This window comes from Silene latifolia, chromosome 10, assembly GCF_048544455.1.
Source record: "Silene latifolia isolate original U9 population chromosome 10, ASM4854445v1, whole genome shotgun sequence".
Lineage (NCBI taxonomy): Eukaryota > Viridiplantae > Streptophyta > Magnoliopsida > Caryophyllales > Caryophyllaceae > Silene > Silene latifolia.
Genome location: NC_133535.1, coordinates 29,992,737 through 30,007,821, shown reverse-complemented (window position 1 = coordinate 30,007,821; position 15,085 = coordinate 29,992,737). Strand labels below are relative to the sequence as shown.

The following is a 15,085-nucleotide window of genomic DNA, read 5'->3' as shown; positions in this document are numbered from 1 at the left end:
TAAATCCATAAAAGTATGTCACGTAAAAGATGAGTAGAGTAGAAGATAGTTAGAATTCAAATTTAAAGCAAAAAATTATGCCAGCTGTTGTACTATTCAAACAAATATTTTTGCAGACTTGATTTCAAGAAGACAAAGGCTATGGAGTGCTATATAGCTATGTTAGAAGTGATAGAATTCCAAAAAAATTTAATTTTCAACAGATAGCTTCGACACGGTATTTAAAATAATTACGTTATTCGTCAAATTGTATAAAGATCGAGGGCCTCTATCAATTATATATGGGTATGTGTTAATAGAAATCAAATGTAAGTTACATGTACCTATTTGCCAAGGAGATCGATATGCTTTGCCGTCTGCATGCCCCGAGGAAACCAATAGGAGAGCCCCCAAGGAGGTTATATCAGCCCGGTAAGTTGTTGGACATAGAAGAATTGATGAAGATAACAAATGGTGAACACTACCAGTGATCATAAAAAAAAATGAAACAAGTAGAAAATCAAGAGTCAAGCTATGTGACTAGGAAGTAGAGATGACGAGAAGATGACTAATGGGCTTTTCAACAGAAAGTAAGCGCAAGCTTTAAGATAGTGAAAAGCCTGTTATAATCATCATAGTAAAATAAAGTCAGGCCAATACCTCTAAAGCATGGACTATGTACTAGAGGGTTTCGTTCAAACTTCGAAGTCGAAAAAAAAGGGGACTGCAATTCTTAATTGAAAACTATCAAAATGAAATTGTTGAAGCAAGCAAAGAAAAGGAGTTCATACTTGAATGCTTAACAAACTATGTTGTGGAGAACCTTAAACCTTGATTCTTTGAGCGTAATAGATTGCCGATTTGATGATACGCGAGCACGCAAGGTCGAGAGATGTGATTCCTTTCAAAGATCATACATTGGGGTCTTGAATCTACTGACGATTTACAACAAAAACAAGTCAAAGATTTGATGATTAAAAAGACTATTACAAGTTATATTTCAAATTCTATGATCACAAATTACAGCATTAGAAGATGTAAAGAAAATAAAATGAAGGGAAAATTCAGTTACATTTCTTCTCCTTATTAAGTGGCTATCAGACTTATACAAAGACATGAATCGTCTTTTGCAAATATTTCAAATGACACTATGTGTCTATATATTGTGGTTTGTTCTAAGTCACAAACTAATAAAAAAAATGGGACTAAAAAAAATATCTCTGACATCACAATTCTTCTGTAAGTTGTTGTATGAGCATATATGTATAATTAACTAACCTACTATGTAACTAACTAGGTTGTTACAGATTAGTTAGTCGGTTAGAGTGGTTAGTTATCCACATCAGCAGTAGTTTTTTTAGGAGTTGTTAGGGCTATACATTAGGCTATATATATGAACTTCCATCTATGGTATAATAGAGTGGTTAGTTATCCACATCAGCAGTAGTTTGTTAGGAGTTGTTAGAGCTATACATTAGCCTATATATATGAATCCCATCTATTGTATAATCACAAGTTTGATAATATAATAAAATGATCAATTGCTTAATTCTTCTCTCTTAATTCTCTCTACATTTCTTCTCTATAATCTTCACCAACATTGAAGGTTCACATGGTATCAATCGCCATTGTTGAACGATCCTCATAAACCACAAAAGCTTCCGCATTAATCTTCATCTTCTATATCTCTTTCTTTCATCTTTTTCATCAAATTCTTCAATTCCTATCATTCAAACATGCCTGAGTTTACTGAAACACCAGATTGTTCTCAGCGTTCTTTCTATTCTCCTTTGGATGATCCACTTTTCTTGTCACCAAATGATCAACCCAATCTTCAACTTACTGCTTATCTCTTTGATGGTAATAATTTCCATCAATGGCAGCGGGATGTGATTCAAGCATTGGTTTCAAAGAACAAGGTGAGGTTCATCACTGGAGATTGCAGTGTTCCTGATCCGTCTGACAAGAAATTTAACTAGTGGGTTAGATGTGATCTCTTGGTCCTTCGATAGATTCTTAATTCAGTTTCTAAGAATCTCAGAGACAATTTGCAGTATGCTGATTCTTCCAAAGCTTTATGGGTTGAAATTATTGAGCGCTTTGGTCAGCTTAACATTATTGAGCTCTATGATCTGAAGAAAACTCTCAGCAATCTGGTTCAAGAAAATTTTTCTTTGCTTGAATACTACAGCAAGATCAGGTAACTTTGGGAGGGCATTGACAACATGGATCCTATGCCTACTTGCAAATGTGGGGTTATGTCTAAATGCACCTGCAATATCATGAAGCGGTTTCTTGATCGAGAAACTCAAGAAAATGGATTCAACTGTTGATGGGATTGAACTCTTGTTATGAACAGGTTCGGACCACCTTGCTATCCATGGAGCCTTTACCTCCAATAAATTGTGCTTTGGGTATGTTGCAGAAGATAGAAATGCAGAAGATCATCAATGACAATGCTTCTGAGTTTTTGGTTGAAGGAGCAGCTTACAATGTCAAGAAGAGGTTTTCTGATACTGCTCATACTGATGAGTCCCAGCAGAAGAGGTTCAAAGATACGTCAACTGAGTTTTGTACACATTGTGAGAAAAAGGGTCAAGATATTGCTGATTGTTATAGACTCAAGACTTGCACTTTTTGCAACATTAAGGGTCATATTCAGGAGCATTGTTACAAGTTCAAGGCTTTCAATGCTAGAAAGAACAAGGGTAAAGGAAAGATGACTGGTTTTTCTAGAGCTGCTAATAATGCCTATACATCATGTTCTGATCAAGATGATGAATATGTTGATGTTACACCTCTTGATGATCATTCTTCTCCGGTGCCTCATACCACTGGGAAGACTACTAGTGATCAAGTTCATCCAGAATAGTGCAGAACATTGTGGATTCAGTCATGGCAAAGGTTCTCAAGGCAATTTCTGACAAGTCAGCACCTGAAATTACCCCTCCGCAGTCTTCTGTGCACTTTGCAGGTATGGCTTCCATTAATTCTTTATATATCAATTAAGATTAGATAATTGATACAAGGGCATCAGATCATATGGTGTCCAATATTTGCTTGTTATCTGATATAAAGAGTCTGTTGAAACCTGTTCATGTGTCTTTACCTGATGGTTCAGTAAAAATAGTTCACAAAGCAGGTACAGTCAGATTGACATCAAAAATTATTTTGAGTAATGTGTTGTACATTCCTGATTTTAGGCAAAATTTGCTATTTATTGGAAAATTCATTTCTGCTACTGGATTAATTGTCATTTTCTTGCAAAATGGTTGTCAATTCCAGGACCCATCAAATAAAGAAGTTGTGATCAAAGCTAAGAGATATGGTGACCTCTACAAGTTCAGGATGCCACTCTCATTATCTTCTATAGGACTAAATAATGTTGTGTGTAATTCACTAGTTCAGGAAATTGTTCATTCTGTAAATAGTTCAAGGAATAATAGTACTACTGATGTTCAGTTGTTTCATAATAGACTTGGTTATAGTTCCATTGAAAAATTGAGGCATGTGAATGTAACTTCTGCTACAGCAATAAAAGATTTCTTTTGTGAATCGTGTGTACTTGCCAAGCATCATATTCTTCCTTTTCCTAGAAGTAAATCATATGCACATAGTTGTTTTGATTTAATACATGTAGATGTTTGGGGTCCCTATAAAGTCCCAACCATGATCGGAGCTAGATCTTTTTTGACTGTTCTAGATGATCATTCTAGGAACACTTGGGTCTTTCTTATTCATAACAAGACACAGGTTCCTGGCTTGGTTAAGGGGTTTGTTAAATTTGTTGCTACACAGTTCAATAGATGTGTTAAGATCATTAGATCAGATAATGGCACTGAATTCTTTTAGGACCAGTGCAAAGAATTTTTTCAGTCTGAGGGCATTGTACATCAGAGAAGCATTGCAGGTAGACCTCAGCAAAATGGTAGAGTTGAACGCAAACATAGGCATTTGCTAGACACAGATAGAGCATTAAGGTTGCATTCTAATCTTCCAATAAAATTCTGGGGAGATTGTTTACTAACTGCAACATATTTAATCAATAAAATGCCTAGCTCTGTCTTAAAGTGGCAAACTGTTGGAATATGTGTCCTCCGACAATAATGCGATCACGACTGTTGATCATGATGATCACATGTTTAAATCTCATTATAAAGAATACAATTGGGAAGTAATTTTTACTGTCAACTGATCAACATATATCGGTAATGATTGGCTGACTAGAGTTTGACATTACTGTCGTGCGACGGTGGTGATCAGTTGATCCCCTAGGTCATACCTATAGGGCAACACTCTTAATTGATCATTTAATTAATCGTATAACGTTACGAGTTAATTAAATTACTTTAAAATTGACGGATAATTTTGGAAGTAAAATTTACGTATCACATTGAAATTTGATTAAATGAGATACGGTCTGAGTAATCGAATTGTATCATTACTCAGATGAAATTATTGTTTAAGGAAACAATTAAATTTGAATGAATTATTATAAATACAATTTATTGTGATTTATAATTGGAGAAATATTTTGGTACAAGTAATTATGAATTACTAAAGTCGATTTTTGTATATGACGTATTTTTATTAATACGTTGATTTTTAATATGTTAAAAATACATAACAAATTTATGTAACATATGACATGTGACATATTGACAAAATTGACAAAAATAAAATGGATTCCATTTTATGTATGTACCGAAATTAAGGGGAGGTTTAGGCTAATATTGTGTTGTTTAAATTAGTGGAGAACATAATCATTCACTAATAGCCTAGCCATGCAACCCTAGTTTGCATTGTGAAGATAAACAAAGGCATGCATTGGCTCCCTTTGCCCCTCCTTCCCACCGGTTTTTGAGCTGAAAAAACCATTTTGGTTTTTCATCTTATTTTACCTAATAATACACTAAGAATGTAGTTAGTGTAATTCATTCTTTACTCATCCAAAATAAGAATTCTAGAGAGATAAAAAGCTCCGTTCTTCTTCCTCCCAAAACCGAAAATATTAAGTGTCTTATAATATTTTTGGGTCATTTTTCTACAAAATTAATATTATCTAGTATTCATAGTATTAATTTTAATTAAGAGTAAGCTTTGGGTATAAATCCTTGGGAGAGATCCTACACTTGGGTCTTTGTTCATCCAAAAGGAAAGCTCAAGAACAAGAGAGAAAGGTGATCTCTCTTGTGCCCATTTGAACCGAAAATCCAATGTAAGAATGGATGTTTCTTCCTTATTTTGTTTATTTGTTTGCATGCATAAGACCATTAGTTAATTTTATGACAAATTAAATTAAAACATATATGAGTATGTCAAGTATATAGATCTACTTTTCCTTCAATCGGTATCAAGAGCCATGGTTGTTTGCATGCAAATCGGTTAAAAGTTTTTCCGAGTTATAAGAATAACATATAAAACTTGTATTTTGTGTTATTATGAGATATCACGAAATTAATTCATGCATGTTAAAATTTCTGGTCCTAAAATGTTTTAGGATATTTTGGTTATATTTACGGATTTTTATTGTTCATATTATACAATAATGGCATTTAAATATGATTTTATGAGTAAAAATGTCATTTTTGGTCTAAAATTAGCTATACTTCGAATTTTCCAGTGATTTTTGGATATGTTGTCACATATATTATTTTGAGATAACCTGTAAATTTTCATAATTTTTGGACTTCTTATGCTCGAAAAATGGATTTTTCATTATTAAATTCGGATTTAGGTGAAAAATAGGTTAATATGAGATAAATTTCGAATCTGGTCATAGAAATTTAGTATGTTGTCACATGCAATTTTACAAGATGTGTGTAAAATAATGGGCTATAGTGAAGTCTTTTTGCATGATTTATGGATTTTTGAAGAAAAATAGCATAAATAGTGACATTATTAGTGAAAAATTAATAAAACATAATCTATGACTAAGGAAAAATGTCCAATGTTGCATTTTATTATCATTTTCAGATCTAAAATTGAAAATTTAATGAATATAATTTTTCTCATGTTTTTATGATTATTTTAGTTAAACCGATAAACCTAGGAACATTGTTTTTCCGGATAAAAATTTGAAATTTTAACCTAAGTTTTTGAACATTATGAGTGTCATGGTATTTTTCCAGAATGTTCATGAGTTTAAAATTTCAAATTTTGAATTTATTTGAAATTTTGTGATTTATTTGAAGTTTATAGCTTATTTTTGTAATTTGTGGTCCATTAATGAACAATTTTAGAAATATGAGTTAATTATGGTGAAATAATTAGTGAAGACTAAATTTCGAGTCCTAAGAGGTTAGGGTAATTAACTTATGCATAAATATGAATTTATGTAATTTTTGTGATTATAAAATGTTGAAATCACGCAAATCCGTAAAAACCGAGTAATATACGATATTGGCTAATTAAAGGCGATTTAGCATAAAATTGGGCATGTTCATACATATTATAATGCTGCATTTTCTTTATGATTGTCATAATTTTAATTTATGTAATTTTTTGAATTATGTAATTTTTACTTAGTATGGCCTTAGATTTTAATTGGTATTTCCCGAAATGTATGGGAATATCGATTCGGTTGTAATTTTATTGTGATCTCGTATCACCGTTTTGTAATTTAATAGATTTATTTTATTTTAGTTACAAATGTATAATAGGAAATTATGTAATTTGCTATGTAATTTATTTTATCTCGGAGTTCCCAAAGACGGATTTCTTCAAGATGGCGATACATAAAGACGGTGTTACCTCGAGATGCGTGCCACAACCGAAGTTCAAGGGACCAATGGAGTTGGTTTCCGAATATGTAATAGTTAAATAGTTTTTCTATTTTAGGAAAGGCCATACTAGGATTTATTTATTTTATGCTTGCATTTTATTTTATGTCACATGCATCGCTAAATCGCCATAACTAAAACATGCATCATCTTCTTTCATCGAGTTTTTCGACCGTGTCAATTAGAATTATCGTAGTTCACCGCTTTAGTTCACTTAAAACGTGATAGATAATAAATTGACATGACCTCTCGCTAAAACAATTAATTGAGACATAGCCTTACCAAATAGTAGAAACCATGAAAACCTATTTCGCGAGGGAGTGCACTCGGCCCTACCGGGGTACAAACCTTGTTACGTAGGGAAAGTGGGTGATGAATGTTAATCCACCGAGTTCATGTTAATGAGGGTTTCATCGGCCATACCGTGCCTAAATTGATGTGGATTTGGATCATGGACACATTTATTCGAAATTTGGATTGAACTCAACAAAAGTTTTTCGATAAGGGTTTCATCGGCCATACCGTGCCCTTGTCGGATGTGTTTTGGGCTATAGATAATTATTAGAGTAATTTTATCGACCAAGAGTTCTAAAAGTAGAATCGATTAAAACGTTAATCCACCGAGTTATATTGATAAAGGTTTCATCGGCCATACCATGCCTAAGTCGATATGAATTTGGGTCTTGGAATCATTTATCTAGTTGGGTAGAGGTCACTAGAAAAATGCATAAAACTTGTTTAAATCATACATTTTTACGAGTATTATTAAAACGACATTTGTTTTACTCCTTCTATTTTGTTTTGTAGACCACTTCTTTTTCTCATAACAAATGGCAACACCAACACCAAACGTCACGCCTCTCACTAATACTTCATGGCTCCGATCCTTCATGGATCGATGTAAACTTGAAAAGAATGGGTCAAATTTCTCCGATTGGGATGCCCAACTCAAATTGGCCGCCCAAGGTGACGACAAGCTTCGTTACCTTACCGAGGCCTCTCCACCCGAACCTACTACTAGGTCGACCGCCGCCACTAGGGAAGCATATGAGGCTTACCAAAAGGAGTCCGCCGCAATGAAAAATGTCTTGATATTTACGATGGAGGCGGACCTCCATAGGAGAGCCTTTAAAATGGGCAATGCTAATGAGATTTACTCCAAGCTTGTGACAATGTTTTCACAAACTCCGCGGATCGTCCAATATGAGGCGGCCGCGGCATTCTTTGATCTCGAGTTCAAAGAGGGCCAAAAGGTTAGCCCTCATGTGCTCAAACTTATGGAGCTTGTCGAGACCTTGAAGATTCAAAAGGTTGAAATCCCCAAAGAACTCATTGTAGATAAGATTCTACACTCCTTGTCCAAAGTCAAAGCATATGTTCAATTCCGGGTGAATTTTAACATGCAAGACAAGGATGTGTCTCTTGAAGAATTGCACAAGTTACTTGTGCAAGCCGAAAGGGACATGGGGTTAAATGTGAACCCTCCAAAGGATGTGCTTAACATAAGCACAAAGAGTAAGGGGAAGTTCAAAAAGAATGGGAGGAAGGGTAAGAAGCAAGCTCCCACATTCACCAAAGCTAAGACTTGTGAAGCTAGCACTTCAAAAATCAAGAAGGGTCCTCTTGATAAATTCCATTATTGTAATGGTATGGGACATTGGAAAAGAAATTGTTCCAAATACCTTGGTGATATTAAGGCTGGAAAGATTACTCCAGTAGGTAAATGACTATCCTTCTTTTATGTTTCTAATTCAACTATGGTATTATGATGCAAAGTTGTGATAATGTATCTCCCTTTTTTATTGTAAATAGGGCCTCCACCAAGCAAAGACAAGGGAAAGGAAAAGCAAGCATAAGATACCATCAAGAAGCTAGGAATAGCTTTCATGGAGCTTCGCTTTTTATTGTCTTATTTTATTCATGTTTTGAATTTTAGAACCTTAAGTTTCCGTGTTTGACATGGAAAGGTATTTTGGATAATGGGTTGTATTTTGGATAATGGTGACTTGGTTTGCAACCCAAGTCACCCGTTTTATCATTTTATCCTTTTGTTCTAAAATTCATGTTTAAATTCTTACTCTTAGAAACATATAACTTAAAGTGATCTAATAGACAAATATAATGACGGGTTTTATTATATGTCCACATGCTTAAGGCTTGTGTATGATCATTTATAAAGCGATTTTGAGTCTATTATGAACTCTCTTAAAGGTATGTCAATCACCAAGTACACATACGAAATCTATAAATATTAGTCAATCTATGAGATAGTTCTCCTTATACTTCAAATCATTATTTGTGTCTCATATGCTATCTTTGAATCTATAGTGTATTTATTCTAAAGATAGAGTGGGAGAAAAATGAGGACACAACACACGAGACAAGATAAATTTGTGTACTTGTGTAATTGAGATCTACGCAAGGTAGAATGATTTGAATGAAGGGTATATCTATTCACATAGTATACCAAATAGATGAGATCTATGGTCTCAAGTAAGTTCTATATGACTAAAGAGACCAAGTGAAGTAATCATAAGAGCATATTCTTAAGATAACTACACGAGGAGACCAAAAGAAAGTTTTGGAACAAAATGACTAATGTAAAGTCTTAACAAGTTTTTGACTAAGTTTATGAAATTTTGACCAATAGTTTCAACCTTAAGATTTACTTAAGAGACTAAATGAATCAATGTAACATCCTAGTAATAATCGATATTTATGACTAGAGGTTGCAAGGATTGATATACCGATATCTTCAATAGTCAAAGTTTTAAACCACGCAGATGTCATTACTTAACCTCATTATGAAATGGTTAAACCTCCTTCCGAAAGGGATTTCGAAGGACGTGTTCTAGATATTATTTATATTTGAATAATGACATCGCTACACATTATTATGATATGTGTGAGTTAAAGATTAAAATCTCTTTCCATAAGGTTAAGATAAGACCACTTCAAAATAGGTATTTTGAAGGGATATGATGGGAACATATATGGTTCTATCTTAATAACTTGGCGATGCAATTTATATTTCAATTCTTGAAAAGTTTCGATTGAAAAGTCGATTTCAAAATATGTGGAATTGAGTGGGAGTTAGGAAATTATCATGTGAAGACATGGAATTTAGTGGGAGCTATCATCCTTTGAATGTTTACAACTCACCACTCATTGAAGAATGACGAGCTAATACCTTCTTTCATAGAGGAAGATTTGAGTTTTCAATTCTGGATGAAAATGGACTATGATGAATCCAATTACATCTAGGGATGTTGGATAAGTATTGGGAGATACACATCGTATCAACATTCACATAGGTTATTCATGTAGATGAAAATGGAATTGCCATTAGCAGTCATGGTCGTTCATTGAACCTATGAACGGTTGATCTCATGATTATTAGTAACTAATGTTTCCGCCATTAGAATAATCATGCACATGTCCAATGGTGAATCATATGCATAAGAGCATGATGATTCATTGGTAAGCCATAATAGAAACGTCATGAATTCTCAAGTAGAATCGGATGAGCGATTTCGGTGTTGTGAATACTCTATTATGTGTTAAGAGGTTGCACATATTATAGAAAGTTCGAACACACGTAAAGATTTATGAAAATCCTAAACTTTTCAAATCAAAAGGAGAAATAAGAGGTTATTGGAAAGATACTTAGTTGAATAAGAAGTTACTCAAAACTTATCTTTCCTAACTATGCTAGGACTTGTAAGAAGTGCTAGGTCGATCATCTTGACAAATTGTTGCAAGACTCTACAAAACATGTACCTAGTACATTGTGTGTGGATGGAGTACTTGATCAGTACAAGTTATATCATTCATCACAAATTCGTTCGTTATGTGATAATCGATAAGGAAGTTCTTTCAAGTTAAGGAACCGAAACCAAGGTCGGGAACCTTAAATTGTACTTGGTAAGATTCATGCTATGAGAGAGAACATGAATGTAAAGGAAAATGCAAGTGTAAGAAGTTTGAACACATGGAAACATGGCGTGTTAAACTTCTATTGCAATCAATAAGTGTTTTCACTTACGATATACATCACAAGGTTGAAATATGGTATTGACTACCCGAGTGTGATGTCGACATTTGTCGTTTGAGTTATTATTAACTCACCGTACACTTTGTTACATCCAAACGGGTTGTGGAGACAATTGAACCCCGTTAAAGTGAACATGGATTAACATTGTATTTGCCCATAGTTACTTACATGAGGTGGCGTCTCGAAGTGACTAGAGTGTGATGCGATTGATGGCAAGTTCAAGTGCCATAGAGTCATGTGAGATGACTAGTCGATCATATAGCGTTATTAGGAACATTTTGTCGGGCCTAATGACCGCTTATAGAGTTCTGGCAAATTTATATAGCCTGGTCGTGGCGAGAGCTGCTATAGTATTCAAATGAGTCGATTCTTTTGACTAAAGACTATTCGCCTAAGATGGCACAGTTTCAGATTAACTTTGATTTATGTTACTACGACCTTCGTAAATGGGTTCAAATGGGCATATTTTGGGTTATGATGGCTGTGGCTAATCGAAGGGAATGAGTGCGATAGGAATTGTCCACCCCTAGTCGGGGTTATAACAATATCTCGGGGCCACTCGAGGAGTAATGAACTGGAAATGCGTGGCCACGCTCGGAAAGTATCTATGATAGATAAGTCCGTCAATCGGTTATTCTCCGGATCGAGAAACCACTCTCGATATGATCACTTGCAAGTCTGACGACTGAAAGACACCTTGCATTGAGTGGGAGATAGTAATAGGACAAGAGAATTGGTGGCACACACTTGTCGAGGACAAGTGGGAGATTGTTGGAATATGTGTCCTCCAACAATAATGCGATCACGACTGTTGATCATGATGATCACATGTTTAAATCTCATTATAAAGAATACAATTGGGAAGTAATTTTCTTGTCAGGCGATCAACATATATCGGTAATGATTGGTGACTAGAGTTTGACATTACTGTCGTGCGACGGTGATGATCGATTGATCCCCAGGTCATACCTAGCAGGGCAACACTCTTAATTGATCATTTAATTAATCGTATAACGTTACGAGTTAATTAAATTACTTGAAAAATTGATGGACGATTTTGGAAGTAAAATTTACGTATCACATTGAAATTTGATTAAATGAGATACGGTGCTGAGTAATCGGTGTATCATTACTCGGATGAAATTATTGTTTAAGGAAACAATTAAATTTGAATGAATTATTATAAATACAATTTATTGTGATTTATAATTGGAGAAATATTTTGGTACAAGTAATTATGAATTACTAAAGTCGATTTTTGTATATGACGTATTTTTATTAATACGTTGATTTTTAATATGTTAAAAATACATAACAAATTTATGTAACATATGACATGTGACATATTGACAAAATTGACAAAAATAAAATGGATTCCATTTTATGTATGTAAAGTAAATTAAGGGGAGGTTTAGGCTAATATTGTGTTGTTTAAATTAGTGGAGAACATAATCATTCACTAATAGCCTAGCCATGCAACCCTAGTTTGCATTGTGAAGATAAACAAAGGCATGCATTGGCTCCTTTGCCCCTCCTTCCCACGGTTTTTGAGATGAAAAAACCATTTTGGTTTTTCATCTTATTTTACCTAATAATACACTAAAAATGTAGTTAGTGCAATTCATTCTTTACTCATCCAAAATAAGAATTCTAGAGAGATAAAAAGCTCCCTTCTTCTTCCTCCCAAAACCGAAAATATTAAGTGTCTTATAATATTTTTGGGTCATTTTTCTACAAAATTAATATTATCTAGTATTCATAGTATTAATTTTAATTAAGAGTAAGCTTTGGATATAAATGCTTGGGAGAGATCCTACACTTGGGTCTTTGTTCATCCAAAGGAAAGCTCAAGAACAAGAGAGAAAGGTGATCTCTCTTGTGCCCATTTGAACAGAAAATCCAATGTAAGAATGGATGTTTCTTCCTTATTTTGTTTATTTGTTTGCATGCATAAGACCATTAGTTAATTTTATGACAAATTAAATTAAAACATATATGAGTATGTCAAGTATATAGATCTACTTTTCCTTCACAAACACCCTATGAAATTTTGTTCAATCAACAACCATCATACTCAGAGCTCAGGGGTTTTGACTGTCTTTGTTATGGAATAGTGCCTATCACAGATTGAGATAAGCTTCAAAAAAGGGCTAGAAAATCTGTTTTTATTGGCTACCCATTCCATAAAAAAGGATATAAATTATATGATTTAGAAGTCAATGTTACCTATACTTGTAGAGATGTTATATTCCAGGAAAATACCTTTCCTTATAAGTGTAATATGTCCATTAAAGACCAACAATCATCTTCTTTACCTCTTGTTGACATCTTACCTGATATACAACAAGACAGTCAACAGAGGAATGATTAACAACTGGTTAGTCAGGATAAGAACAGTAATGGTCAGTCCATTGTTTCAACTACTGATAATAATAACAGTAATGTTGGTGGCAATATTCCATCTACTAATATACCTGACTCAGTTAATACTGAGGTTTCTACAACCATTGTTCCTTTGACTAGAAAGTCCGAAAGGCCTAGAAAGCCTAGTGTATTATTACAAGATTATCATTGTCCACTGAAGAATTACAGTGTTTCAAAGCCTTCTGCTCTACATGTAAAGGTTATGAATAGTTTACCTAATTTTGATAAAGACTATATTATGTCTTTATGCAATGTTGTTGAGGCCAATGAACCTTATTCCTATAATCAAGCCAAGACAGATCCTCAGTGGATAGAGGCTATGAATCAGGAATTAAAGGCATTAGAACAAAATGAGACCTGGGATTTGGTGTCATTACTAGTTGATAAGAAAGCTATTGGTTAGAAATGGGTATATAAGATTAAGCATAAAGCAGATGGCTCAATAGAAAGGTATAAAGTAAGGTTGGTGGCCAAGGGGTTTAATCAAGTTAAGGACAAGGATTATAAGCATACATTTTCACCTGTTGCTAAGTTTGCAACTGTGAGAATACTCCTTGCCTTAGCAGCAATAAGACAGTGGCCTTTGCATCAACTAGACATCAATAATGCTTTGCTTCATGGCTTTTTAGATGATAAGGTCTATATGAAACCTCCCCCAGTTATTTACAAGGCTAAATCAGGGCAGGTGTGCAAATTAAAAAAGGTCATTGTATGGTTTAAAATAAGCCTCTAGACAGTGGAACCATGAATTGACCAAATTTTTGTTAAGTGTTGGTTTTGTTCAATCCAAATAGGATTACTCTCTTTTTACTAGGTATGATGATCAAGCACATAAGTTTCTGGTTGTTCTAGTTTATGTGGATGATGTTCTTATCACAAGAGATAAATTAGATGATATCACCCTGCTAAAACAACAACTGCATACTCAGTTTACTATTAAAGATCTTGGACCCATAAGGTATTTCCTGGGTTTGGAAATTGCTAGAAATGATCAAGGCACTCCTTAATCAGAGGAAGTATGTTCTAGATATTCTAAAAGACTCTGGTTTTGAAGACACCAAATCTGTCTCCTTCCCTATGCAGAAGGGACTCAAGTTATCTACTGATATTGGTGCTTTGTTACAAGAACCGAGAGATCTACGAAGACTCATTGGCAGGCTTTATACCTCAATATGACAAGACCTGACATTTCATATTTGTGCAACATAAAAGTCAGTTTCTTTGCCAACCTCGAGAGCCACATTTACTTGCTGCTCAACATGTCCTCAAATATTTGAAGGGTACAATCAATGTTAGTCTCTTTTATCCTGCAAACAACTCTTGTCAGTTGAGAGCTTATTACGATGCGGATTGGGCCACTTGTGCCTTCAGTTCTAGGACCTTGAGTGGTTATTTTTTGTTCTTGGGTAAGTCCCTCATTTCGTGGAAGACTAAAAAGCAAAATACTGTCAGCACAAGCTCAACAGAAGCTGAGTACATGAGCATGTCTTTGATCACTCTGCAGAAATTGTTTGGACTCTTTGGTTTGTTCTGATTTAAGGGTTCAGTTCGACTTCTGTGCCATTGTTTTGTGACAATAAGGCAGCTCAACATCTCTCCCAAAATCCTGTCTTCCATGAGCGCACAAAGCATCTCAATGTGGATTGTCGTTTTGTGCGTGATAAGCAACAAGAAGGTCTGCTGCAAACTCAACATATTGGATCAAAACAAACGACTTGCATACATAATAACTAAGCCTTTGGGAGCTATGGAACATCACAATCTGGCACTTAAGCTTGGTCTTACTTTCAATTTCTAGTCCAGCTTGAGGGGGGGCTATGAGCATATATGTATAACTAACTAACCT

General features: G+C 34.4%; 1 protein-coding gene across 1 annotated transcript; it reads left to right on the top strand.

Moving 5' to 3' along the window:
• The first annotated feature begins 2,874 nt into the window (after positions 1-2,874).
• Positions 2,875-14,773, top strand: LOC141607365 (uncharacterized). The gene is made up of 7 exons (XM_074426716.1): positions 2,875-2,953; positions 3,101-3,732; positions 3,832-3,959; positions 13,198-13,637; positions 13,869-13,924; positions 14,034-14,197; positions 14,452-14,773. The coding sequence occupies exons 1-7, from the start codon at positions 2,875-2,877 to the stop codon at positions 14,771-14,773; spliced, it is 1,821 nt and encodes a 606-aa protein (XP_074282817.1).
• Positions 14,774-15,085: the final 312 nt, after the last annotated feature.